Genomic DNA, 27,524 nt, shown 5'->3' on the forward strand with positions numbered 1-27,524 from the left:
GTACATACATTACATTACTTATCCTGTATTATACTCCAGAGCTGCGCTCACTATTCTGCTGGTGCAGTCACTGTGTACATATATTACATTACTTATCCTGTATTATACTCCAGAGCTGCGCTCACTATTCTGCTGGTGCAGTCACTGTGTACATATATTACATTACTTATCCTGTATTATACTCCAGAGCTGCGCTCACTATTCTGCTGGTACAGTCACTGTGTACATACATTACATTACTTATCCTGTATTATACTCCAGAGCTGCGCTCACTATTCTGCTGGTACAGTCACTGTGTACATACATTACATTACTTATCCTGTATTATACTCCAGAGCTGCGCTCACTATTCTGCTGGTGCAGTCACTGTGTACATACATTACATTACTTATCCTGTATTATACTCCAGAGCTGCGCTCACTATTCTGCTGGTACAGTCACTGTGTACATACATTACATTACTTATCCTGTATTATACTCCAGAGCTGCGCTCACTATTCTGCTGGTACAGTCACTGTGTACATATATTACATTACTTATCCTGTATTATACCCCAGAGCTGCGCTCACTATTCTGCTGGTGCAGTCACTGTGTACATACATTACATTACTTATCCTGTATTATACTCCAGAGCTGCGCTCACTATTCTGCTGGTGCAGTCACTGTGTACATACATTACATTACTTATCCTGTATTATACCCCAGAGCTGCGCTCACTATTCTGCTGGTGCAGTCACTGTGTACATACATTACATTACTTATCCTGTATTATACTCCAGAGCTGCGCTCACTATTCTGCTGGTGCAGTCACTGTGTACATACATTACATTACTTATCCTGTATTATACTCCAGAGCTGCTCACTGTTATATTTGGGGGCCTCTCAATGTTATATTTGGGGGCCCCCTCACTGTCTGTTATATTTGGGGACCCCCTCACTGTCTGTTATATTTGGGGACCCCCTCACTGTCTGTTATATTTGGGGGCCCCCTCCCTGTCTGTTATATTTGGGGGCCCCCTCACTGTCTGTTATATTTGGGGGCCCCCTCACTGACTGTTATATTTGGGGGTCCTCACTGTTATATTTGGGGGCCCCCTCACTGTCTGTTATATTTGGGGCCCCCCTCACTGTCTGTTATATTTGGGGGCCCCTCACTGTTATATTTGGAGACCCCTCACTATTATATTTGGAGACCCCTCACTGTTATATTTGGGGGCCCCTCACTGTTATATTTGGGGGCCCCTCACTGTTATATTTGAGGGCTCTCACTGTCTGTTATATTTGGGGGCCCCTCACTGTTATATTTGGAGACCCCTCACTGTTATATTTGGGGGCCCCTCACTGTTATATTTGGAGACCCCTCACTGTTATATTTGGGGGCCCCCTCACTGTTATATTTGGGGGCCCCTCACTGTTATATTTGGAGACCCCTCACTGTTATATTTGGGGGCCCCTCACTGTTATATTTGGGGGCCCCTCACTGTTATATTTGGGGGCCCCCTCACTGACCGTTATATTTGGAGACCCCTCACTGTTATATTTGGAGACCCCTCACTGTTATATTTGGGGGCCCCCTCACTGTTATATTTGGGGGCCCCTCACTGTTATATTTGGGGGCCCCTCACTGTTATATTTGGAGACCCCTCACTGTTATATTTGGAGACCCCTCACTGTTATATTTGGGGGCCCCCTCACTGTTATATTTGGGGGCCCCCTCACTGTTATATTTGGGGGCCCCTCACTGTTATATTTGGGGGCCCCTCACTGTTATATTTGGAGACCCCTCACTGTTATATTTGGGGGCCCCTCACTGTTATATTTGGGGGCCGCACCACCCTCCATGTCTGCCATAGGCGCAGTGGGGGGCACACATATACTCCATGATTCTGGTGGCTCCGGAGTGTGGGGTCGCAGTGCTCGGTCCCCCCTGGACCCTCCATCATGGAGCCCCCTGTAACCCCATTATGTCTCTTTCCCAGCCTTCTAGGACATCTTCACCCCAGTAACACCATCCCTCACAGCGCCCCCTGCGGCCGCCATCCCCTCATACAGGTCAGTACATCACTGCGGCGGCCATAATACAGTAGACCAGACACTGACTACCCCTAATGATCTTACGATCCTTCCCCCTAGTGTCGGCTGTGTACACAGCGCTGGACGGGCTGATCTCCCCCTCACACACACTAGAGAGCAGAGAGACGGCTCAGCGCGGCGGCCATTTTGTCGTAGTCCTTTGTGCTCTCCTGCAGTCACATGACCGCCGCTCCGTCCTGGGTTCTGGTCCCCGCTGTCTCCAGTTCCTCGTCAGAGAGCCGGGTGTCTGCTGATAGAGGTAACAGGACTGCCATATTATACCCCTGTATACTGACAGCCTGCACTGCACTGTACATAGGAGACCTGCACTGTATATAGTATATAGGAGACCTGCACTGTATATACTGGTGTATCCTGCAATGTGTACAGTATATAGGAGACCTGCCCTGTATATACTAATGTACCCTGCCCTGTATACAGTATATAGGAGACCTGTACTGTATATACTGGTGTATCCTGCACTGTGTACAGTATATAGGAGACCTGCCCTGTATATACTAATGTACCCTGCCCTGTATACAGTATATAGGAGACCTGTACTGTATATACTAGTGTATCCTGCCCTGTATACAGTATATAGGAGACCTGCACTATATATACTAATGTACCCTGCACTGTATACAGTATATAGGAGACCTGCACTGTATATACTAGTGTATCCTGCACTGTATACAGTATATAGGAGACCTGCACTGTATATACTGGTGTATCCTGCACTGTATACAGTATATAGGAGACCTGCACTGTATATACTGGTGTATCCTGCACTGTATACAGTATATAGGAGACCTGCCCCGTATATACTAGTGTATCCTGCACTGTATACAGTATATAGGAGACCTGCACTGTATATACTGGTGTATCCTGCACTGTATACAGTATATAGGAGACCTGCACTGTATATACTGGTGTATCCTGCACTGTATACAGTATATAGGAGACCTGCACTGTATATACTAGTGTATCCTGCACTGTATACAGTATATAGGAGACCTGCACTGTATATACTAGTGTATCCTGCACTGTATACAGTATATAGGAGACCTGCACTGTATATACTGGTGTATCCTGCACTGTATACAGTATATAGGAGACCTGCCCTGTATATACTGGTGTATCCTGCACTGTATACAGTATATAGGAGACCTGCCCTGTATATACTGGTGTATCCTGCACTGTATACAGTATATAGGAGACCTGCCCTGTATATACTGGTGTATCCTGCACTGTGTACAGTATATAGGAGACCTGCCCTGTATATACTAATGTACCCTGCCCTGTATACAGTATATAGGAGACCTGCACTGTATATACTAGTGTATCCTGCACTGTATACAGTATATAGGAGACCTGCACTGTATATACTAGTGTATCCTGCACTGTATACAGTATATAGGAGACCTGCACTGTATATACTAGTGTATCCTGCACTGTATACAGTATATAGGAGACCTGCACTGTATATACTGGTGTATCCTGCACTGTATACAGTATATAGGAGACCTGCACTGTATATACTGGTGTATCCTGCACTGTATACAGTATATAGGAGACCTGCACTGTATATACTGGTGTATCCTGCACTGTGTACAGTATATAGGAGACCTGCCCTGTATATACTAATGTACCCTGCCCTGTATACAGTATATAGGAGACCTGTACTGTATATACTAGTGTATCCTGCCCTGTATACAGTATATAGGAGACCTGCACTATATATACTAATGTACCCTGCACTGTATACAGTATATAGGAGACCTGCACTGTATATACTAGTGTATCCTGCACTGTATACAGTATATAGGAGACCTGCACTGTATATACTGGTGTATCCTGCACTGTATACAGTATATAGGAGACCTGCACTGTATATACTAGTGTATCCTGCACTGTATACAGTATATAGGAGACCTGCACTGTATATACTAGTGTATCCTGCACTGTATACAGTATATAGGAGACCTGCCCTGTATACAGTATATAGGAGACCTGCCCTGTATATACTAGTGTATCCTCTACTGTATACAGTATATAGGAGACCTGCACTGTATATACTGGTGTATCCTGCACTGTATACAGTATATAGGAGACCTGCCCTGTATACAGTATATAGGAGACCTGCACTGTATATACTGGTGTATCCTGCACTGTATACAGTATATAGGAGACCTGCCCTGTATACAGTATATAGGAGACCTGCACTGTATATACTGGTGTATCCTGCACTGTATACAGTATATAGGAGACCTGCCCTGTATACAGTATATAGGAGACCTGCACTGTATATACTAGTGTATCCTGCACTGTATACAGTATATAGGAGACCTGCACTGTATATACTGGTGTATCCTGCACTGTATACAGTATATAGGAGACCTGCACTGTATATACTGGTGTATCCTGCACTGTATACAGTATATAGGAGACCTGCACTGTATATACTAGTGTATCCTGCACTGTATACAGTATATAGGAGACCTGCACTGTATATACTAGTGTATCCTGCACTGTATACAGTATATAGGAGACCTGCACTGTATATACTGGTGTATCCTGCACTGTATACAGTATATAGGAGACCTGCCCTGTATATACTGGTGTATCCTGCACTGTATACAGTATATAGGAGACCTGCCCTGTATATACTGGTGTATCCTGCACTGTATACAGTATATAGGAGACCTGCCCTGTATATACTGGTGTATCCTGCACTGTATACAGTATATAGGAGACCTGCCCTGTATATACTGGTGTATCCTGCACTGTATACAGTATATAGGAGACCTGCACTGTATATACTAGTGTATCCTGCACTGTATACAGTATATAGGAGACCTGCACTGTATATACTAGTGTATCCTGCACTGTATACAGTATATAGGAGACCTGCACTGTATATACTAGTGTATCCTGCACTGTATACAGTATATAGGAGACCTGCACTGTATATACTGGTGTATCCTGCACTGTATACAGTATATAGGAGACCTGCACTGTATATACTGGTGTATCCTGCACTGTATACAGTATATAGGAGACCTGCACTGTATATACTAGTGTATCCTGCACTGTACACAGTATACAGTCCTATGAAAAAGTTAGTGCCCCCCTATTAATAGTTGTAAATATTCTGGTGTTTGCCATGTCAGTCTGATCTCTCTAATAACTGATGGACACAGTAATATTTCAGGATTGGAATGAGGTTTATTGTACTAACAGAGAATGTGCAATATGCATTACACCAAAATGTGACCGGTGCAAAAGTCTGGGCGCCCCAACAGAAAAGTGACATTAATATTTAGTAGCTCCTCCTCCTTTTGCCTCTAGTCGCTTCCTGTAGCTGTTAATCAGTTCCTGGATCCTGGATGAAGGGATTTTGGACCATTCCTCTTTACAATTCGCGTTCAGTTCAGTTTGATGGTGGCCGAGCGTGGACAGCCCGCTCTCTAATGATCTGAAAACAAAGATTGTTCCACATAGTTGTTCAGGGGAAGGATACAAAAAGTTGTCTCGGAGATTTAACCCTGTTTTAAAATAATAACCTAAAAAAGAATGTGCTCTACTTGCGGATTGTGCACGCTGGGCAGGCATTCAGAGTGTGTCTTCATCTTCATCCGCGCCTCTTCTTCCTCCGATGTCCTCCGGTCCCGTCTTCCTCCAGCGCTCGCGAACAGACATTGATAGCCTGGGCGCATGCGCAGAAGCTGTAGTAGAAGCCGCGCATGCGCCCAGGCCGTTTTTTTTATATCAGTGTCCGCTCGCAAGTGCTGGAAGAAGACGGGAACGGAGGACATCGGAGGAAGAAGAGGCGTGGATGAAGATGAAGACCCACCCTGAATGCCCACCCACAGTGCACGATCCGTAAGTAGAGCACATTCTTTTTTAGGTTATTATTTTAAAACATATAACATAATATAACATTTGCACTGCCTGAATAGCCTTTTTAAAGGCTATGCACGCATATGTGGCGCTCTAGCAGCATGATTTTGCTGATAGAGCCCCTTTAAGCCCAGAAGTGGCAGGCCAAGAAAAGTATCAGAAAGGCAGAGAAGAAGAATGGTGAGAACAGTCAAGGACAATCCACAGACACCTCCAAAGAGCTGCAGCATCATCTTGCTGCAGATGGTGTCACTGTGCATCGGTCAACTATACAGCGCACTTTGCACAAATAGAAGCTGTATGGGAGAGTGATGAGAAAGAAGCCGTTTCTGCACGTACGCCACAAACAGAGTCACCTGAGGTATGAAAAAGCACATTTGGACAAGGCAGCTTCATTTTGGAAGAAGGTCCTGTGGACTGATGAAACAAAGATTGAGTTGTTTGGTCATACAAAAAGGCGTTATGCATGGCGTCCAAAAAGAAACAGCATTCCAAGAAAAACACATGCTACCCACTGTAAGATTTGGTGGAGGTTCCATCATGCTTTGGGGCTGTGTGGCCAATGCCGGCACCGGGAATCTTGGTAAAGTTAAGGGTCGCATGGATTCCACTCAGTATCAGCAGATTCTTGAGAATAATGTTCAAGAATCAGTGACGAAGTTGAAGTTACGCCGGGGATGGATATTTCAGCAAGACAATGATCCAAAACACCAAAGCTCCAAATCCTCAGGCATTCATGCAGAGGAACAATTACAATGTTCTGGAATGGCCATCCCAGTCCCCAGACCTGAATATCATTGAACATCTGTGGGATGATTGGAAGCGGGCTGTCCATGCTCGGCCACCATCAAACTGAACTGAACGCAAATTGTAAAGAGGAATGGTCCAAAATCCCTTCATCCAGGATCCAGGAACTAATTAACAGCTACAGGAAGCGACTAGAGGCAAAAGGAGGAGGAGCTACTAAATATTACTGGCACTGTTCTATTGAGGTGCCCATACTTTTGCACCGGTCATATTTTGGTGTAATGCATATTGCACATTCTCTGTTAGTACAATAAACCTCATTCCAATCCTGAAATATTACTGTGTCCATCAGTTATTAGATATATCAGACTGAAATGGCAAACACCAAAATATTTACATCTAACAATGATTAAGATTAATAGGGGGGCACTAACTTTTTCATAGGACTGTATAAGAGACCTGCCCTGTATATACTAGTGTATCCTGCACTGTGTGCTGTTTAGGTTTCTGTGCTCCTGTAGTGATGTATTGATATGTATGGGGGGGGGGGCTATGGGGGGCTCCTGACGCATCTGGACATGTAATAGGACTTATCCGCACGCAGTGACTGGGCCCTCGAGCCCCCGTTTATCGTATTTTGGGTCTGGCAGATTTATCTATTCTTCATCCTTCAGGTTATCGATGATCTCGCCATACACAGGATCTCACAGACCTGATGTGTCAGATCCCAGGAGTCCGGCCGATCGCCCCAACGCCCTCCATCCATGAGGCATGAAAGGAACAACGGACTGAAGATCCTGGAGCTGACCGACAAGACCGGAGTGGTGAGTGCTGCTGGGAATGCTGGGACATTAGACGCAAGGGATGAGGACGGTATTATTGTGTGGTCGGGATGTCACCAGGTCTGTTCCTTTGTGCAGGATCAGAATACTTAGAAGGCTCTGTACACTGACACCATGATGGCGGACCAGCAGCCCCTCACATCTCCGGGTGAGCAGAGGGCAATAATCCCATGGGTCAGCTTTCATGGCCACTAGTCACTGACCACTCACAATCTGTGTTTGGTACAGGTGGATCTATGAGGAGAAGCCCAGCAGAGAGATGTCCTCTGTATGAAGGTCCAGAGGAGGGTCCCGATGTCCTACAGGATGGGGAGGTCGGTGACACTGACTATTAGGACGGTGCGGGTCTTGTGGGACTTCTCTGTAATGGCTTCTTTTGTCTATAGGAGGAAGATCTGATTGATATTAAAGTAGAAGTTATGGAGGAAGAGGATGAAGAAGAAGAGGCGGAGGTGTACATGATGGGTGACCAGCAGTGTAAGGAGGAGGAGAGTCCTGTAGAGATCTGTCCTGGTGAGTGACAGCTACGTGTGCTCTGCTGAGCAGTGGATCCAGGCGCCGCTGATCTCCTCGCATCAGGGTGATGTAGGCTAGCTAGGTCAGTGTACACGTCACATGGTTGGCCTGTACTGAGCATATCCATAGGGTTCCAGTAATGTGACTGAGGTCAGAAGAGTCGCTCTTGGTCCAGTACAGGTCGGCATGGAGCGGAGCGGTGTATCATAGCGGACAATGCACTTGGACAGTTCTCGGAGCCTTCTGCTTCCTCCACCTTTGGTCATGTCTTGGCCTTGCTGATTCTCCTCCATCATTCTGCCCTCTATATCCCATAATGACAAAGTCACAACAATGGCAGAAATCTGATGATTGATTGAAAAAGAAAAACTAAAATCTTATTTGTCATCAGCGCTCTGAGCCTTTACTTAGCTGGTGCAGCTTCGGCAGTGATTGCAGTGATTGACCAGTCTCCCTATACTAGCCACTGAACTCCAACCCCCCCACCGCTGACATGTTATACTGCTGACATGTTGTACTGCTGACATGTTACACTGCTGACATGTTGTACTGCTTACATGGTGTTCTGCTGACATGTTGTACTGCTGAAATGTTATACTGCTGACAGGTTGTACTGCTGACAGGTTATACTGCTGACAGGTTATGCTGCTGACATGTTGTACTGCTGACATGTTGTACTGTTTACATGGCATACTAGTGACATGTTGTACTTCTGACAGGTTATACTGCTGACATGTACTGCTGACATGGTGTTCTGCTGACAGGTTATACTGCTGACATGTTGTACTGCTGACATGTTGTACTTCTAACATGGTGTTCTGCTGACATGTTGTACTGCTGACATGTTATACTGCTGACATGTTATACTGCTGACATGTACTGGTGTACAGGTGTTCTGCTGACATGTACTGCTAATATGGTGTTCTGCTGACATGTACTGCTGACATGTTATATTGCTGACATGTTGTACTGCCAACATGGTGTTCTGCTGACATGTTATACTGCTGACATGTTGTACTGCTAACATGGTGTTCTGCTGACATGTTGTACTGCTGACATGTTATACTACTGACATGGTGTTCTGCTGACATGTTGTACTGCTGACATGGTGTTCTGCTGATATGTTGTACTGCTGACATGTACTGCTGACATGTACTGCTGACATGTTGTACTGCTGACATGGTGTTCTGCTGACATGTTGTACTGCTGACATGGTGTTCTGCTGATATGTTGTACTGCTGACATGTTGTACTGCTGACATGTTGTACTGCTGACATGTTGTACTGCTAACATGGTGTTCTGCTGACATGTTATACTGCTTACATGTACTGCTAACATGGTATTCTGCTGACATGTTATACTGCTGACATGTTGTACTGCTGACATGTTGTACTGCTGACATGTTGTACTGCTGACATGTACTGCTGACATGTTGTACTGCTGACATGTTAAACTGCTCACATGTTATACTGCTCACATGTTGTACTGCTAACATGGTGTTCTGCTGACATGTTGTACTGCTGACATGTTATACTGCTCATATGTTGTACTGCTAACATGGTCTGCTGACATGTTATACTGCTGACATGTTGTACTGCTGACATGTACTGCTGACATGGTGTTCTGCTGACATGTTGTACTGCTGACATGTACTGCTAACATGGTGTTCTGCTGACATGGTGTTCTGCTGACATGTACTTCTGACATGTACTGCTGACATGGTGTTCTGCTGACAGGTTATACTGCTGACATGTACTGTTTACATGGTGTACTAGTGACATGTACTGCTGATAGGTTATACAGCTGACGTTGTACTGTTTACATGGTGTACTAGTGACATGTTGTACTGCTGACAGGTTATACTGCTGACATGTACTGCTGACATGGTGTTCTGCTGACAGGTTATACTGCTGACATGGTGTTCTGCTGACATGTTGTACTGCTGACATGTTATACTGCTGACATGTTATACTGCTGACATGTTGTACTGCTGACATGTTGTACTGCTAACATGGTGTTCTGCTGACATGTTATACTGCTGACATATTGTACTGCTAACATGGTGTTCTGCTGACATGTTGTACTGCTGACCTGGTGTTCTGCTGACAGGTTATACTATTGACATGTACTGCTGACATGGTGTTCTGCTGACAGGCTATACTGCTGACATGTACTGTTTACATGGTGTACTAGTGACATGTACTGCTGACAGATTATACTGCTGACAGGTTATGCTGCTGACATGTTGTACTGCTGACAGGTTATACTGCTGACAGGTTATGCTGCTGACATGTTGTACTGCTGACATGGTGTTCTGCTGACAGGTTATACTGCTGACATGGTGTTCTGCTGACAGGTTATACTGCTGACATGTTGTACTGCTGACATGGTGTTCTGCTGACACGTTATACTGCTGACATGTACTGCTGACATGGTGTTCTGCTGACAGGTTATACTGCTGACATGTTGTACTGTTTACATGGTGTACTAGTGACATGTACTGCTGACAGGTTATGCTGCTGACATGTACTGCTGACATGGTGTTCTGCTGACAGGTTATACTGCTGACAGGTTATACTGCTGACAGGTTATACTGCTGACAGGTTATACTGCTGACATGTTGTACTGCTGACATATTGTACTGCTAACATGGTGTTCTGCTGACATGGTGTTCTGCTGACATGTTGTACTGCTAACATGGTGTTCTGCTGACATGTTATACTGCTGACATATTGTACTGCTAACATGGTGTTCTGCTGACATGTTGTACTGCTGACATGTACTGCTGACAGGTTATACTGTTGACATGTACTGCTGACATGGTGTTCTGCTGACAGGCTATACTGCTGACATGTACTGTTTACATGGTGTACTAGTGACATGTACTGCTGACATGTTGTACTGCTGACATGTTGTACTGCTGACAGGTTATACTGCTGACAGGTTATGCTGCTGACATGTTGTACTGCTGACATGGTGTTCTGCTGACATGGTGTTCTGCTGACAGGTTATACTGCTGACATGTTGTACTGCTGACATGGTGTTCTGCTGACACGTTATACTGCTGACATGGTGTTCTGCTGACAGGTTATACTGCTGACATGTTTTACTGCTGACATGGTGTTCTGCTGACAGGTTATACTGCTGACATGTTGTACTGCTGACATGGTGTTCTGCTGACAGGTTATACTGCTGACATGTACTGTTTACATGGTGTACTAGTGACATGTTGTACTGCTGACATGTACTGCTGACATGTTGTACTGCTGACAGGTTATACTGCTGACATGTACTGTTTACATTGTGTACTAGTGACATGTTGTACTGCTGACATGTTGTACTGCTGACATATTGTACTGCTGACATGGTGTTCTGCTGACATGTTGTACTGCTGACATGGTGTTCTGCTGACAGGTTATACTGCTGACATGGTGTTCTGCTGACAGGTTATACGGCTGACATACTGTACTGCTAACATGGTGTTCTGCTGACATGTTATACTGCTGACATGTTGTACTGCTGACAGGTTATACTGCTGACAGGTTATACTGCTGACATGTTGTACTGCTGACATATTGTACTGCTGACATGGTGTTCTGCTGACATGTTGTACTGCTGACAGGTTATACGGCTGACATATTGTACTGCTAACATGGTGTTCTGCTGACATGTACTGCTGACATGTTGTTCTGCTGACATGTTGTACTGCTGACATGTACTGCTGACAGGTTATACTGTTGACATGTACTGCTGACATGGTGTTCTGCTGACAGGCTATACTGCTGACATGTACTGTTTACATGGTGTACTAGTGACATGTTGTACTGCTGACATGTTGTACTGCTGACATGTTGTACTGCTGACAGGTTATACTGCTGACAGGTTATACTGCTGACAGGTTATGCTGCTGACATGTTGTACTGCTGACATGGTGTTCTGCTGACAGGTTATACTGCTGACATGTTGTACTGCTGACATGGTGTTCTGCTGACACGTTATACTGCTGACATGTTGTACTGCTGACATGGTGTTCTGCTGACAGGTTATACTGCTGACATGTTGTACTGTTTACATGGTGTACTAGTGACATGTACTGCTGACAGGTTATGCTGCTGACATGTTGTACTGCTGACATGGTGTTCTGCTGACAGGTTATACTGTTGACATGTTGTACTGCTGACATGGTGTTCTGCTGACATGTTATACTGCTGACAGGTTATACTGCTGACATGTTGTACTGCTGACATATTGTACTGCTAACATGGTGTTCTGCTGACATGGTGTTCTGCTGACATGGTGTTCTGCTGACATGTTATACTGTTTACATGGTGTACTAGTGACATGTTGTACTGCTGACATGGTGTTCTGCTGACATGTTATACTGTTTACATGGTGTACTAGTGACATGTTGTACTGCTGACATGGTGTTCTGCTGACATGGTGTTCTGCTGACATGTTGTACTGCTAACATGGTGTTCTGCTGACATGTTATACTGTTTACATGGTGTACTAGTGACATGTTGTACTGCTGACATGGTGTTCTGCTGACAGGTTATACGGCTGACATATTGTACTGCTAACATGGTGTTCTGCTGACATGTTATACTGCTGACATATTGTACTGCTAACATGGTGTTCTGCTGACATGGTGTTCTGCTGACATGTTGTACTGCTGACAGGTTATACTGCTGACAGGTTATACTGCTGACATGTTGTACTGTTTACATGGTGTACTAGTGACATGTTATACTGCTTACATGTTGTACTGCTAACATGGTGTTCTGCTGACATGTTGTACTGCTGACATGTGCCTACTGTTTTTTTTATCCATTTCCTCAGGCTTTTCCTTATCCCTTCCCAGATGTTGGGGGTCCAGAGACAAGGATTTTGCTCTCGGCCGTGGTTACTGTGTTACCCCATATATACATACATGATTCAATTGTCTTGTCTAACTTTGCCTTAGTTTACACCAGAACAATTTGGCACATTTTTGGTGCCCAGTGGGAATATAGGCCACGCCCCTTTCCGTACACGCCGTGATGTGACATAAGACACACCGGACAGATTTCTGCCACATTTTTGCTTAAAAATCTCCCGACTGTGTTTCCTGCAGATGGATCCAGAAAGAGAAGAAAAGAGCCCCGAGATATCTGTCCAAGCCCGCCGTGTACCCCAGATGATCCAGAGGACGAAGAAGATCCTGACGCCCAACCAGATCATCGGGGACTATTAACTGAGGCCTCGGTAACACCCAAAACTAAAGTCATTTAACCCCTTACTGACTTCCCTTGTGTGAAGGGCGGGGTCTGCCAGGTTATAAACAGTGAAGACCCAACAACAATGAACCTGATGGCGAGCCTTTAACCCTTTAGGTGCCCTGGGGACATTGATCCAAATCTCCACGTCCTAATATGCCCAAATCCCATATAGTAAATAATACTGTATAAAATGCAAACAACACGTCAGACATTCCTCGAAATGATAGTAATGGAGACGACAACTTGCCCTGTAATAAAATCCGCCTTTACCACGATCACGTGACCTTGTGGTTGGAACCAGATCAGAACCCCCAGGTCCATCATCAAAAATCTTCTGGATGAATTAAGGTCATTTTAACCCCCCGGACAATCCCTTTAATAAAAAGTAAGACTAATTTTAACTGATGTTTTTGTATCTCCAGGATGAAGATTTGCTTAATATAAAAGTTAAAGTTATTGAGGAGGAAGAGGAGGAAGACGAGGAGGAGACCAATATGGTGGGTGACAGGCAGTTTAAGGAGGAGGAGGTTCCAGTGGAGATCAGCGCAGACGTCCCCCGATCCCTTGACAGTAGGGATCCAGCGTGTGACCTCTCCAATGACGAGGACCACTCGATGGATACGAGCGCAGACCACTTTGGTGGGAACTTATATCCATGTTCTGAATGTGGGAAATACTTCAAAAAGAAAGCGAATCTCATCCGGCACCAGAGAATTCACACAGGGGAGAAGCCATTTCCATGTTCTGAGTGCGGGAAATGTTTCACTCAGAAATGTGACTTCATTCAACACCAGAGAATCCACACCGGCGAGAAACCCTTCTCGTGTTCGGACTGCGGCAAATCCTTTACAAAGAAGTCCAACCTTGTTGAGCACCAGAGAATTCACACGGGGGAGAAGCCGTTCTCGTGTTTCGAGTGCGAAAGATGTTTTGCAAGGAAATCTGAACTTTTTAGGCACGAAAGGAGTCATCACACAGGCAAGAGGCTGTTCTCGTGCTCGGTGTGCGGCAAGCGCTTCACTCAGAAATCCGATTTACTGCGGCATCAGAGCCTGCACACGGCACAGAAATGGTTCTCGTGTTCTGAATGTGGCAAGTGCTTCACATGGAAGTACAATCTGGTCAAACATCAGAGAGTCCACACAGGAGAGAAGCCCTTCCCATGTCCCGAGTGCGGCAAATGTTTCACCAAAAAGTGTAACCTGGATGAACATCAGAAGATCCACGCCGGGGAGAAGCCGTTCTCCTGCTCAAATTGTGGCAAATGTTTTACGTCAAAATCTAACCTGGTCACACATCAGCGAATCCACACGGGGGAGAAGCCATTCTCCTGTTCTCAGTGTGGGAAATGTTATACGAGGAAGGCCAACCTTGTGGAACATCAGCGAATCTGTGAGAAGTCGTCGTAGCTTTCTCCATGTGCCGGTCACTTCTCATGAATGGACTACTGCTCTAGCGCTCCTTATAGCCGTCGTGATCCTTGTAAGACTGAAGACGTTGTGAGCCTAGTTGTACTGAGCTAACACGGAGGAGAGGTCAATAGCCTGAGCTTCTCTCCGCAAACAATTGTAACAGAACATGCCTCATTGGTACCCCTACACAGTATAATGCCCCCTTCGTGGCCGGCTTGCACTTGATATAATGCCCTCTTAGTCCAACACAGTATAACACTCCAATAGTGCTCCCCCCAAACCGAATAATGCCCCATTGTGCCCCCACACAGTATAGTGTCCCCTTCACCAACAGGGAGGTATAAGGGGCCTCGCTTCTGCATAATGAGAATAGACAGCCTGATCCCCCAACCGCGGGCCGTTGTGCAGTGATGGCATCTCCGTACTGACACAAGGGATCCTCGGCCGCCCTCCTGCCCACACAGCAGTAGAGTCACGTTCCAGTTACCCCGTGTAGTCCGCAGGAATAATTGCCAAATACTGGAAACCATCACTGCAAAATGGGCAGTGTGAAGAGATGATTTCTTCTGACTGCCGTCATTGTGCCGGGGCCGGGCATCTGGTGGCCGCGGTCTCCCATCGGAGGACCCTGCTCTAGCTGAAATCTTTTATTTAGTCATAATGTGCAATCAGAGGGTGAGAGGTTTCCAGTGTGACGCGTACGTCTAATTCCAGGGGAATATCCCATGATGTGTGCACTGGCTCATCACCAGATTCCTGACCCCAAGGGTTCCTTAGTCATACAATATACGGTATATCAGGTCGGCAATGTCATTGTATTGCCTGTCCCAGCTGCCGTGATATTCTCCCACACTCAAAGAATTAGCAGAGACCCCATGTTATCTAACCCGAAACCCTGTCCCGTTATCTGCTACTTCATAAGACAGGAGCAATGTTAGCCTGTCCATAGTCTATCCATAGACTCTCTATAGACGTTCTCTAGCCTATCCATAGACTCTCTATAGACGTTCTCTAGCCTATCCATAGACTCTCTATAGACGTTCTCTAGCCTATCCATAGACTCTCTATAGACGTTCTCTAGCCTATCCATAGACTATCCATGGCGTGTCCATAGCCAGACCATACACTATCCATAGACTAACTACAGGCTCTCCGTAGACCGTCCATAACCTCTCCCTGCTGTATCACAACACCTCGGTGTCGCCCCCTAGTTGGGCTTTTTCAGTGGATGCAGAGACTCTGAACAGTGAAGAAATACTGTCATGGCCTAAGAGAGAGTCCGTGTCCATTCACAAGACTTATTATAGAGTGTGTTATGGGTAACATGATGGGTGCGCCTCAGATATAAGTATAAAGATCATATATATATATATATATATATATATATATATATATATATATGGAACCCTGTGTATAAGCATCCTGACTTATAACCAGAGGCTGAATAAAAGGGATAGAGCTTTAACGTTAGCAAACAATATGGCGCCCAGTCTACTACAGAGAGTCTAGGTGTATATGGAGCTGGTATTAGGTGACACCATTGTCCTATGGAATACAATGGGGGGCCCTATTACCTGGATCACCCTGGTGCCCTATATGTTTTATCCTGAAGTGTCCTGGTGGTTTAGTATCCTCTTAATGGGGTCATCCAGGCCCCAAATCCAATACTTAGGAATCAGGATAGGTCATCATCAGTAGGGTCTGACACCCGGACCCTGCACCCTTCAGCCGTAATGGCAGTGTCTGGGCGCCTGAAGCTATAGCGTGCTCACATGTAATAGGAGCGGAGCTGTCGTCCTCCAGAACCTTCGCTATATAGTGGACGGGGCCGCTGCTTCTATTATCCGAATAAGAGAGTCTGCACGCGCTCCACGTCCGCTGCGATAGCTTCTGGTGAACAGACCCAAACGGGTCACATACGGAGGCTAGAAGTCGGGCTGAACAACAGCGTTAAATGTATTCACACTTAAAGGGGTTCTCCAGGGACTGTTTACCTCCTCCAGGACCGAACCTTTCCAGCCATGTTTCCGGACTGGGTGTGACACTGGGTCATGTGATCAGAACCAACATCCAGTCCCTGAGTCGCTCTACCTGTGCTATGGAGCCTGGCCGAATACATCATTATAACAGTAAGTCCAGTCCCTGTGATACATGGGAGGCGAGGGTGGAAATAACTTGGGTGCAATCACATGACCCAGGGTCAGAACCAGCCCAGAAACCTGAGGTATCGTCCAAACAGAAGTTAGCATCTAAATAGTTTACCCTTTAAGGGGATTGTCCGAAACATCGATGATGGCTTAGGTCTAACCTTCAGGACCCTGAGAATCTGCACTACACTAACAGCGGAGACGAGGCTGGGTAAAGAGAAAGTCCATTGGTTCCGACCAATAACCCTACAAGAAGGCAAAAATACCTCATCCAAAAAATCCTGTTCCCGTAACTTCTTCAACATCCTGTAGTGGAGCTCCATAGTCTGACCGCTCTAACCGTAAAGAATCCCGCCAATGACTGGTAAAACCATAGCGGGCCCTTGTCACAGTTCCAGGGCTTAGGGGACTATCCAGGTTATCCCAGGTGACCCCTTTACTGTCCACAAAAGGGTACGACTTCCCTCTGGACCAGTGTCCCTATGTCCGGGCTGTGAACCTCAGGAGCTTCTGGGTCCTAGAGGTACTAGATCAGCTGCGAGGTGTGTACGGGGAGGCCGTATACCTCCTGTAACTGGGGCTAATGTATCAGCTACAGGGGAAATCTCCAAAAAGTCAGGTTAAACTGTCCCCCGAAGGTCTATTATAAGCTTCCGTGTACCGCGCCCACCTTACGGGTTCTAGCCCTGCGACACGACGACGCCTCACCTCCGTAAAGATTACTGAACTGGAAAATACTTCAGAGAATTTCAGTAGTAATTTGTGCTGCTTAAAAATAAAAAATCAAAACCAGAAATATTTCCCGCATTTTTTTTTCTACATTTATCCGGATATATAAAAAACTAATAAAAAATTTTGCAAAAATAAAAATGATATGAAAGTAAATTCCTGTCTACGATGTCAGGGGCAAAAGGGAAGGAACAGCCGACCCCAAAAATGGCCGAGGCGTGAAGTGGTGAAAGCCCCATCTGGTGGACAAAGCTGAAGATCTGGTGAGGTAAGCCTGGAGTCACATGACTGTGATAGATCCTGTACTCACCGATCTCCCGTACTCACCCATCCCCCGTACTCACCGATCCCACATACTCACTGATCCTCCGTACTCACCGTTCCCCCGTACTCACCGATGGGACCAAGCTTTCTGACACTGGGCACATTTCTCTCTACATTCCCTTGATATTCTTAAGATTTCATTGTACCCTGAACAGATTCAAGACCCCCTGTGCAGCAAAGCCGCCCCAGAACATAACAGAGCCTCCTCCATGTGTCACAGTAGGGACAGTGTTCTTTCTAGGATAGGCTTCATAGAGATAGGACTCTTATGTACAAAGGGTTAAGGTTTTTAAGGCCCTAAATACCAGATCAGTGGGATGTGGACAGCCACTCTCTACACTGATCATCTGTATGGAGCCGCTCATTGACATTACAGATGAGCGAACAGTAAAATATTCGATATTCGTTTCTATAGCCACTCAATATTCGACTATTCGATATACTGTAGTCTATGGGAGAAAATGCTTGGCTACAGGGGATCCCACCATTCTACTCAGGAGGGTCACCAAGTCCACTATGACACCCCAGGAAATGATGCCAACACCTCTGCAATGCAACTGGGACAGCAGGGGGAGCATGTCTGGGGGCATCAAGTACCTTTATTATGTCGGGATCCCTGTCAGCTTGCCGGAACGGACTTTTTCGCATAGGAATGCATTGACCAGCGTTGATTGGACAGTCTACGGGATTTGGCCAATCAATGCTGGTTCTGCCTGAGGAGGCGGAGTCTAAAATCGATCCACAGCAGTTTTCCATTCTGGTCCGATTTTAGACTCCGCCTCCTCAGGCAGAACCAGCGTTGATTGGCTGAATCCCGTAGACTGGCCAATCAACGCTGGTCAATGCATTCCTATGGCGAGATATAGCAGAGCCCGTGCGGTTAGCCCGGCTACTCCGAACAGATGAAAGAGCTCTGCACTACACCCAACCATCCCTCCAGCTACTCCTCCTGTACTAACACGACTAGCTCAGCTTGGCTATTCCTTAGTACTACGAACACGCTCAGCTCGGCTATTCCTTAGTGTAATAGCCGATCTGAGCGTGTTAGTAGTACTAAGGAGTAGTCCAGCTGAGCGTGTATATCTGCCAGCTCTCCTACATCTCCTACACGCTCAACTCGGCTATTCCTTAGTACTACTAACACACTCAGATCGGCTATTCCTTAGTACTACTAACACGCTCAACTCGGCTATTCCTTAGTACTACTAACACACTCAGATCGGCTATTCCTTAGTACTACTAACATGCTCAACTCGGCTATTCCTTAGTACTACTAACACACTCAGATCGGCTATTCCTTAGTACTACTAACACGCTCAACTCGGCTATTCCTTAGTACTACTAACACACTCAACTCGGCTATTCCTTAGTACTACTAACATGCTCAGATCGGCTATTCCTTAGTACTACTAACATGCTCAACTCGGCTATTCCTTAGTACTACTAACACGCTCAACTCGGCTATTCCTTAGTACTACTAACACACTCAGATCGGCTATTCCTTAGTACTACTAACACACTCAGATCGGCTATTCCTTAGTACTACTAACACACTCAGATCGGCTATTCCTTAGTACTACTAACACACTCAGATCGGCTATTCCTTAGTACTACTAACACACTCAGATCGGCTATTCCTTAGTACTACTAACACGCTCAACTCGGCTATTCCTTAGTACTACTAACACACTCAGATCGGCTATTCCTTAGTACTACTAACATGCTCAACTCGGCTATTCCTTAGTACTACTAACACACTCAGATCGGCTATTCCTTAGTACTACTAACATGCTCAGATCGGCTATTCCTTAGTACTACTAACACGCTCAACTCGGCTATTCCTTAGTACTACTAACATGCTCAGATCGGCTATTCCTTAGTACTACTAACATGCTCAACTCGGCTATTCCTTAGTACTACTAACACGCTCAACTCGGCTATTCCTTAGTACTACTAACACACTCAGATCGGCTATTCCTTAGTACTACTAACACACTCAGATCGGCTATTCCTTAGTACTACTAACATGCTCAACTCGGCTATTCCTTAGTACTACTAACACACTCAGATCGGCTATTCCTTAGTACTACTAACATGCTCAACTCGGCTATTCCTTAGTACTACTAACATGCTCAGATCGGCTATTCCTTAGTACTACTAACATGCTCAACTCGGCTATTCCTTAGTACTACTAACACGCTCAACTCGGCTATTCCTTAGTACTACTAACACACTCAGATCGGCTATTCCTTAGTACTACTAACATGCTCAACTCGGCTATTCCTTAGTACTACTAACACGCTCAACTCGGCTATTCCTTAGTACTACTAACACACTCAGATCGGCTATTCCTTAGTACTACTAACACACTCAGATCGGCTATTCCTTAGTACTACTAACATGCTCAGATCGGCTATTCCTTAGTACTACTAACATGCTCAACTCGGCTATTCCTTAGTACTACTAACACGCTCAACTCGGCTATTCCTTAGTACTACTAACACACTCAGATCGGCTATTCCTTAGTACTACTAACACACTCAGATCGGCTATTCCTTAGTACTACTAACATGCTCAACTCGGCTATTCCTTAGTACTACTAACACACTCAGATCGGCTATTCCTTAGTACTACTAACATGCTCAACTCGGCTATTCCTTAGTACTACTAACATGCTCAGATCGGCTATTCCTTAGTACTACTAACATGCTCAACTCGGCTATTCCTTAGTGCTACTAACACGCTCAACTCGGCTATTCCTTAGTACTACTAACACACTCAGATCGGCTATTCCTTAGTACTACTAACATGCTCAACTCGGCTATTCCTTAGTACTACTAACACGCTCAACTCGGCTATTCCTTAGTACTACTAACACACTCAGATCGGCTATTCCTTAGTACTACTAACATGCTCAACTCGGCTATTCCTTAGTACTACTAACACGCTCAACTCGGCTATTCCTTAGTACTACTAACACACTCAGATCGGCTATTCCTTAGTACTACTAACACACTCAGATCGGCTATTCCTTAGTACTACTAACACACTCAACTCGGCTATTCCTTAGTACTACTAACACACTCAGATCGGCTATTCCTTAGTACTACTAACATGCTCAACTCGGCTATTCCTTAGTGTAATAGCCCAGCTGAGCGTGTTAGTAGTACTAAGGAATAGCCCAGCTGAGCGTGTTAGTCTGCTGCATATCTGCCAGCTCTCCTACATCTATTCCTTAGTACTGACAGGCTCGGCTCGGCTATTCCTTAGTGTAATAGCCCAGCTGAGCATGTTAATACTACAACCCCCCCCCCCCCCCCCGATGTCCGCTTACCTGCAGCTCCCTGTTCTTGGTCCACTTCGGTCCATGGTCCGGGTTTCAGAGTGCCCTGCCCCCCTCTCCCCGACTAGTATTATAGAGAAGGTGGGGCTTAGGAGAGTGTGGGAGGGGAGACTCCCTGCCCACACTCTCCTAAGCTCCGCCCCTCTCCCGACTAGTATTATAGAGAAGGCGAGGGTAAGGAGAGTGTGGGCGGGTAGTCTCCCTGCCCAGTACCCGCCCACACTCTCCTAAGCCCCACCTTCTCTATAACACTAGTCGGGGAGAGGGGGGCAGGGCGCTCTGAAACCCGGACCATGGACCGAAGTGGACCAAGATCAGGGAGCTGCAGGTAAGCGGACACCGGGGGGGGGGGAGGGTGGATGGGGTGTTGGGGTTTGTAGTACTAACACGCTCAGCTGAGCTATTCCTTAGTACTACTAACACGTTCAGATCGGCTATTACACTAAAGAATAGCCGAGCTGAGCGTGTTAGTAGTACTAAGGAATAGCCGAGCTGAGCGTGTTAGTAGTACTAAGGAATAGCCAAGCTGAGCTAGTCGTGTTAATACAGGAGGAGTAGCTGGAAGGATGGTTGGGTGTAGTGCAGAGCTCTTTCATCTCCAGTGTCTGGAGTAGCCGGGCTAACCGCACAGGCTCTGCTATATCTCACTATAGAAATGCATTGACCAGCGTTGATTGGCCAGTGTACGGGCATTCAGTCAATCAACGCTGGCCAATGCATTCCTATGGGAAAAAGTCAGCTTGTGCATATCGCAAGCTGACAGGGATCCCGACAAGATAGAGCCCCAAAGAGCTGTTGGAGTAACATCTCCCCTAAATAAAGGTAACCCCTAGCTAACCCTCCTGTACATCTGTCCCTGTCTCACACTCACATAGTTCACAGTCCCAAATTAGTCGAATGGTAAATCCACCATTCGTATAAATTGGAGGTTATCTGTTTCCGGCCGCCAATTCCTTTTTCCGATTTTTTTTTCACTGCCTCCGGTGTCGTAGTTCCTGTCCCACCTCCCCTGCGCAGTAATTAGTGCAAAAAAACGCGCCAGGGAAGGTGGGAGGAGAATCAAATTTTTAGTGAGTTTGCCACCTGGTGTTCGATTGGAATCAAATACCTCGAAAGGTCTGATATTCGATTGAATATCAATTTGATCGAACGCCATTCGCTCATCTCTAATTGACATCAGTATGAGTTGAGCTGCACTGATGGAGCCCGGATGATAACCAGGAGACGGATTCGTTGACTGTTTCGTCCAGCCCTGGAGTCATGGTGGCCATGTTGGTCTTTCAAGTCCTGGCTTTCTTCCAAGAAAATCTCCTCTGTTAAACACGCCTGATCCCTCAAAGTTATGAGGCTGTCCTTCAATGTGCACAAAAGTGGCACAGTCATGCTGACGCTGGTGTTGTTTGCGCTGACCACTTTTATGCAGTATTCCAGACACTGAAGAACCAAACAGACGTCATGCAGCTGTGCCCAATCCACAGCCATAAGATGGAGGTTCACTGGGGCAATATTTGTACGTCAGGCCCCTCTCGTCATCCAAAGATCGATTATCGCTGGCTTCTGTTCAACAAACCTCTGCAACATATGCAATGTCGAATTCCTCCTGGTGGGGACATCACATATGAGCCTGTGAACGGGCGAGCGGTGTTTGCGCTGAAACTGAGCCATGAGAGATGAAGCTACCTTGGACCGCCGTATATGGGCACACGATGTTCGTACTTTGTCAATCAGGGGTGCAAGATCGGGATAGTGTTTCAAGAACGCTTGCACCACCAAATTAAATACATGAACAAGGCAAGGTATATGCGTCAATGGGAACAAATTCAGGGCCGCCACCAAATTTCTACCATTGTCGGAGACCACGTTGCCTATTTTGAGGTCTAGCGGACCAAACCATAACTCAGTTTCACCAATTATCGCACCTTTGATGTTTTCGGCAGCGTGACTCAGTTCCCCCAAACTAATTAATTTGAGTACTGCTTGCTGCCTTCGCCCGCTAGCACGCCAATACAAATGAGGTGCATTTCCAGCCCCATGATGTGATGGAGGTTCTGGTGTGGAAGTCATTCCGTCCCCGTAACTCTCAGGAAATGAAGTTTCTGAATTTGTTGAAGGGGAAGTTGGAGCCCCCAATGACTTCTGAATGACCCTCCTTGGTGTTGGAAGATGACAAACTGCCGTCAACATTTTGACAAGGGTCAAACATGTTGACCCAATGTGTGGTCAGAGATAGGTAGTGGCCCTGCCCATGCTGGCTAGTCCACGTGTCTGTTGTCAAATGCACACATCTACTAACAGATTGCTTTAGGGCACGCGTGACATGCTCCTGCAAGTCAGGGTCCACCTTTTGGGGCACAGGGTACAACATATCTTGTCGATCGGGTGAGCTAGGAGGGGGTTGGAAAGGGAGAAAAAAAAAGGGGTGGGGACTCATGGAGGCAAATATGCAGGAGTCAGGCGTGGTCCCAATATGGGAGCGAGTTTGGGTAGGTCTGGGGGAGGGCCTACGGTTAGGGTTCAGGAGGGTGGAGAGATGGAGATATGTGGGATTGAGAAGAGATGAATGAATGAAATGTGAGAGGTATACAAGGTAGGGGATGGGTAGGCTGGATGGTAGACGAGTAGGCACATAAAAAAGAAAAAAAGGGGGGGGGGGGAATTGGGCCCGCCGGAGTCAACAGCCAGCGGCGAGAGCCAAGAAAATATGTTCTCTCAGCTAGTAATCACAGATTGAATTTTTGCCAGGGGGACCACAACTTCACAAATCTGTCATGTCTTCTTTCCTTCCAGCTAGAGATTTCTTCAAATCTCATTATTTGATTCATTTTTGCAATCCATTCTTGTTTTGTTGGGGGAGTTGTGTCCATCCATTTACGTGGGATTAATGAGTTGGCAGCTGCTATCATATGGGAGACTAGATTTTTCTTTGAGGGCTTATATTCTGATGAAGGGAGAGATAGGAGAACCATCTCTGGTGTGAGAGAAAAGGCAGGATCAGTGCATTGGCGTATTAGCATCTGAATGTTTTCCCAGAATGATCTTATATCTGGACATTGCCACCAAATGTGTATGAGAGAGCCTGTTTGTTGTTTACATCTCCAACATTGGTCTGAATCAGAGAGTTTCAGCCTGTGGAGCCATTGTGGGGTGTGATACCACCTGGTGAGCAATTTATAGTGTGTTTCTTGTAGGCGTACACAGGTGGAGAAACTGTGAGCGTGCGAGAGAACTCAGGAAATTTGTTCATCTGATAGTTTGATCTGTAGATCCATTTCCCATGAGGAGAGGTATGTAGGTTTAAAAACTTTAATCAGGTTGACGTATTCGGAGACAACCTGGGAGGTCTTACGAAGAGATTTACTCTTCGCTGCCACGTTTCTTTCAAATGGGGTGAAGTTTTTCCTAACTGAATGTGTTTGAAACCATTTCTGTGTAGTAATCTTAAAGAGGACCTTTCACCATATCTGGGCACAGGCAGTGTTATACACTCACCGGCCACTTTATTAGGTAGACCATGCTAGTAACGGGTTGGACCCCCTTTTGCCTTCAGAACTGCCTCAATTCTTCGTGGCATAGATACAACAAGGTGCAGGAAGCATTCCTCAGAGATTTTGCTCCATATTGACATGATGGCATCACACAGTTGCAGTCGCAGATTTGTCGGCTGCACATCCATGATGCGAATCTCCCGTTCCACCACATCCCAAAGATGCTCCTCTATTGGATTGAGATCTGGTGACTGTGGAGGCCATTGGAGTACAGTGAACTCATTGTCATGTTCAAGAAACCAGTCTGAGATGATTCCAGCTTTATGACATGGCATTGCATTATCCTGCTGAAAGTAGCCATCAGATGTTGGGTACATTGTGGTCATAAAGGGATGGACATGGTCAGCAACAATACTCAGGTAGGCTTTGGCGTTGCAACGATGCTCAATTGGTACCAAGGGGCCCAAAGAGTGCCAAGAAAATATTCCCCACACCATGACACCACCACCACCAGCCTGAACCGTTACCGATACAAGGCAGGATGGATCCATGCTTTCATGTTGTTGACGCCAAATTCTGACCCTACCATCCGAATGTCGCAGCAGAAATCGAGACTCATCAGACCAGGCAACGTTTTTCCAATCTTCAATTGTCCAATTTCGATGAGCTTGTGCAAATTGTAGCCTCAGTTTCCTGTTCTTAGCTGAAAGGAGTGGCACCCGGTGTGGTCTTCTGCTGCTGTAGCCCATCTGTAGCCTCAAAGTTGGACGTACTGTGCGGCGTTCAGAGATGCTCTTCTGGCTACCTTGGTTGTAACGGGTGGCTATTTGAGTCACTGTTGCCTTTCTATCAGCTCGAACCAGTCTGGCCATTCTCCTCTGACCTCTGGCATCAACAACGCATTTCCGCTGCCCACAGAACTGCCGCTCACTGGATGTTTTTTCTTTTTCGGACCATTCTCTGTAAACCCTAGAGATGGTTGTGCATGAAAATCCCAGTAGATCAGCAGTTTCTGAAATACTCAGACCAGCCCTTCTGGCACCAACAACCATGCCACGTTCAAAGGCACTCAAATCACCTTTCTTCCCCATACTGATGCTCGGTTTGAACTGCAGGAGATTGTCTTGACCATGTCTACATGCCGAAATGCACTGAGTTGCCGCCATGTGATTGGCTGATTAGAAATTAAGTGTTAACGAGCAGTTGGACAGGTGTACCTAATAAAGTGGCCGGTGAGTGTATACTGCCAGAAAGCTGACAGTGCGCTGAATTCAGCGCACTGTCGGCTTTCCCGATCCGTGCCCGGTGTAAAGCGCTATCGGTCCCGGTACCGTAGCGCTTTACAGTCAGAAGGGCGTTTCTGACCATTAGCCAGAGACGTCCTTCTGCCTCGCGGCGCCAATCGCGCTGTGCTGTGGAGCGGGGAGGAACGCCCCCTCCCCTCCTGATAATGCTAGTCTACGGACAAGCTGTGTGAGCAGAGGGAGGGGGCGTTCCTCCCGGCTCCACAGCACAGCGCGATTGGCGCCGCAAGGCAGAAGGACGTTCCTGGCTAACAGTCAGAAACACCCTTCTGACCATAGAAGAGCTACGGTACCGGGCCGTAAGCTCTTCACACCGGGCACGGATCGGGAAAGCCGACAGTGCGCTGAATTCAGCGCACTGTCGGCTTTCTGGCAGTATATAACACTGCATGTGCCCAAAAGTGGTGAAAGGTCCTCTTTAAGATGAGCCTCATGTAGGAAAGGGAGAGTTTCTAGTGGCGTCAAAGAAATCAGTTTTGATGAGTCTAGGGTCCTTTCGTCATTTAGGATATCAAACACTTTGTAATAGCTTAATTTGTGCCAAAGAGCTGCTGGAATGTTTTTACTGTTGGTGTCCCGATAGGGAAGGATGCTAATTGGAGTAAGTGGTGATATGTCTGGTGCTAGTGAGTCAGAGAGGTAGCTCCATGTTTCAGCCGCTTCTTCAATTTCTTGTACAGATTTCCGATTCCTAGGCCTAGCATTTGTATTGAGGTGCCTAGTGTCCTCGCTTCGGCTAAGTGACTGCTTACAAGTCTTGCCTATCACCCTGGTTGGGTCATTTGTATCTTTGGTGAAATATAACCACACAGTTTGTTTGGAGCCTTTCTTTTTTGGATTAGCACGTTTAGGCGCTTTGGGTCGCACAATGCCGGCAGGAGTCGCGTTTACTGGTCTGTGTGTTATAACTGGGATTTGTGCATTAATTGGAGGACGTTTTGGTGGCGCTGGCAAAGGAACATGAACCTCATCCTCAGAAGTAGCTCCCTGATCCTCTTCACGTGGAGACCAAGTTTTGTCACATAGTCATCATCCACTGGCTCTTCTGAACAATCCTCCACCCTATGTCATGGACTGGCCTGGATGCCGGTGAAGGAGCCGCATCTGGAATTTGAGTTTCTTCATCGTCAGATGGCGGCTTTATGTCTGGGAACTTGGACACTGAATGATCAAATAATGCAGCAGATCCCTCAGCTTCTGCCAAATGTGTGAGACAGGGTAATGTAGAAGGGGCTGAACTGGATCCCCATTGGTCATTTTGCACAGTAGATGATCCAAAGCTTTGTTCATTGGAATATGAGGAGGAAGTCCTTCCAGAAGAAGATGCTTCAATATATGAAGTAATAAGTTCTCTGTGGCCTGGCTTATCAGCATTCAGAATACCGGATTCGCCGCACACCCGCAATGCTGACGCCTGGTTTTCCCCTTTCACGGCAGGTGGTTG

General features: G+C 46.2%; 1 protein-coding gene across 2 annotated transcripts; it reads left to right on the forward strand.

Moving 5' to 3' along the window:
* Nucleotides 1-2,250: 2,250 nt before the first annotated feature.
* Nucleotides 2,251-17,661, forward strand: LOC142219354 (uncharacterized). 2 transcript variants are annotated; one of them, XM_075288349.1, is made up of 7 exons: nt 2,251-2,332; nt 7,395-7,544; nt 7,623-7,710; nt 7,791-7,876; nt 7,949-8,075; nt 13,192-13,322; nt 13,759-17,661. In XM_075288349.1, exons 3-7 carry the CDS (start codon nt 7,677-7,679, stop codon nt 14,743-14,745), a joined length of 1,365 nt encoding a protein of 454 aa, XP_075144450.1. In that variant the 5' UTR covers nt 2,251-2,332; nt 7,395-7,544; nt 7,623-7,676; the 3' UTR covers nt 14,746-17,661. The 2 variants fall into 2 exon arrangements, with proteins under 2 accessions (XP_075144450.1, XP_075144449.1); XM_075288348.1 differs by having other exon boundaries at nt 7,641-7,710.
* Nucleotides 17,662-27,524: the final 9,863 nt, after the last annotated feature.

This window comes from Leptodactylus fuscus, chromosome 10 (assembly GCF_031893055.1).
Source record: "Leptodactylus fuscus isolate aLepFus1 chromosome 10, aLepFus1.hap2, whole genome shotgun sequence".
NCBI classification, from domain to species: Eukaryota; Metazoa; Chordata; class Amphibia; order Anura; family Leptodactylidae; genus Leptodactylus; species Leptodactylus fuscus.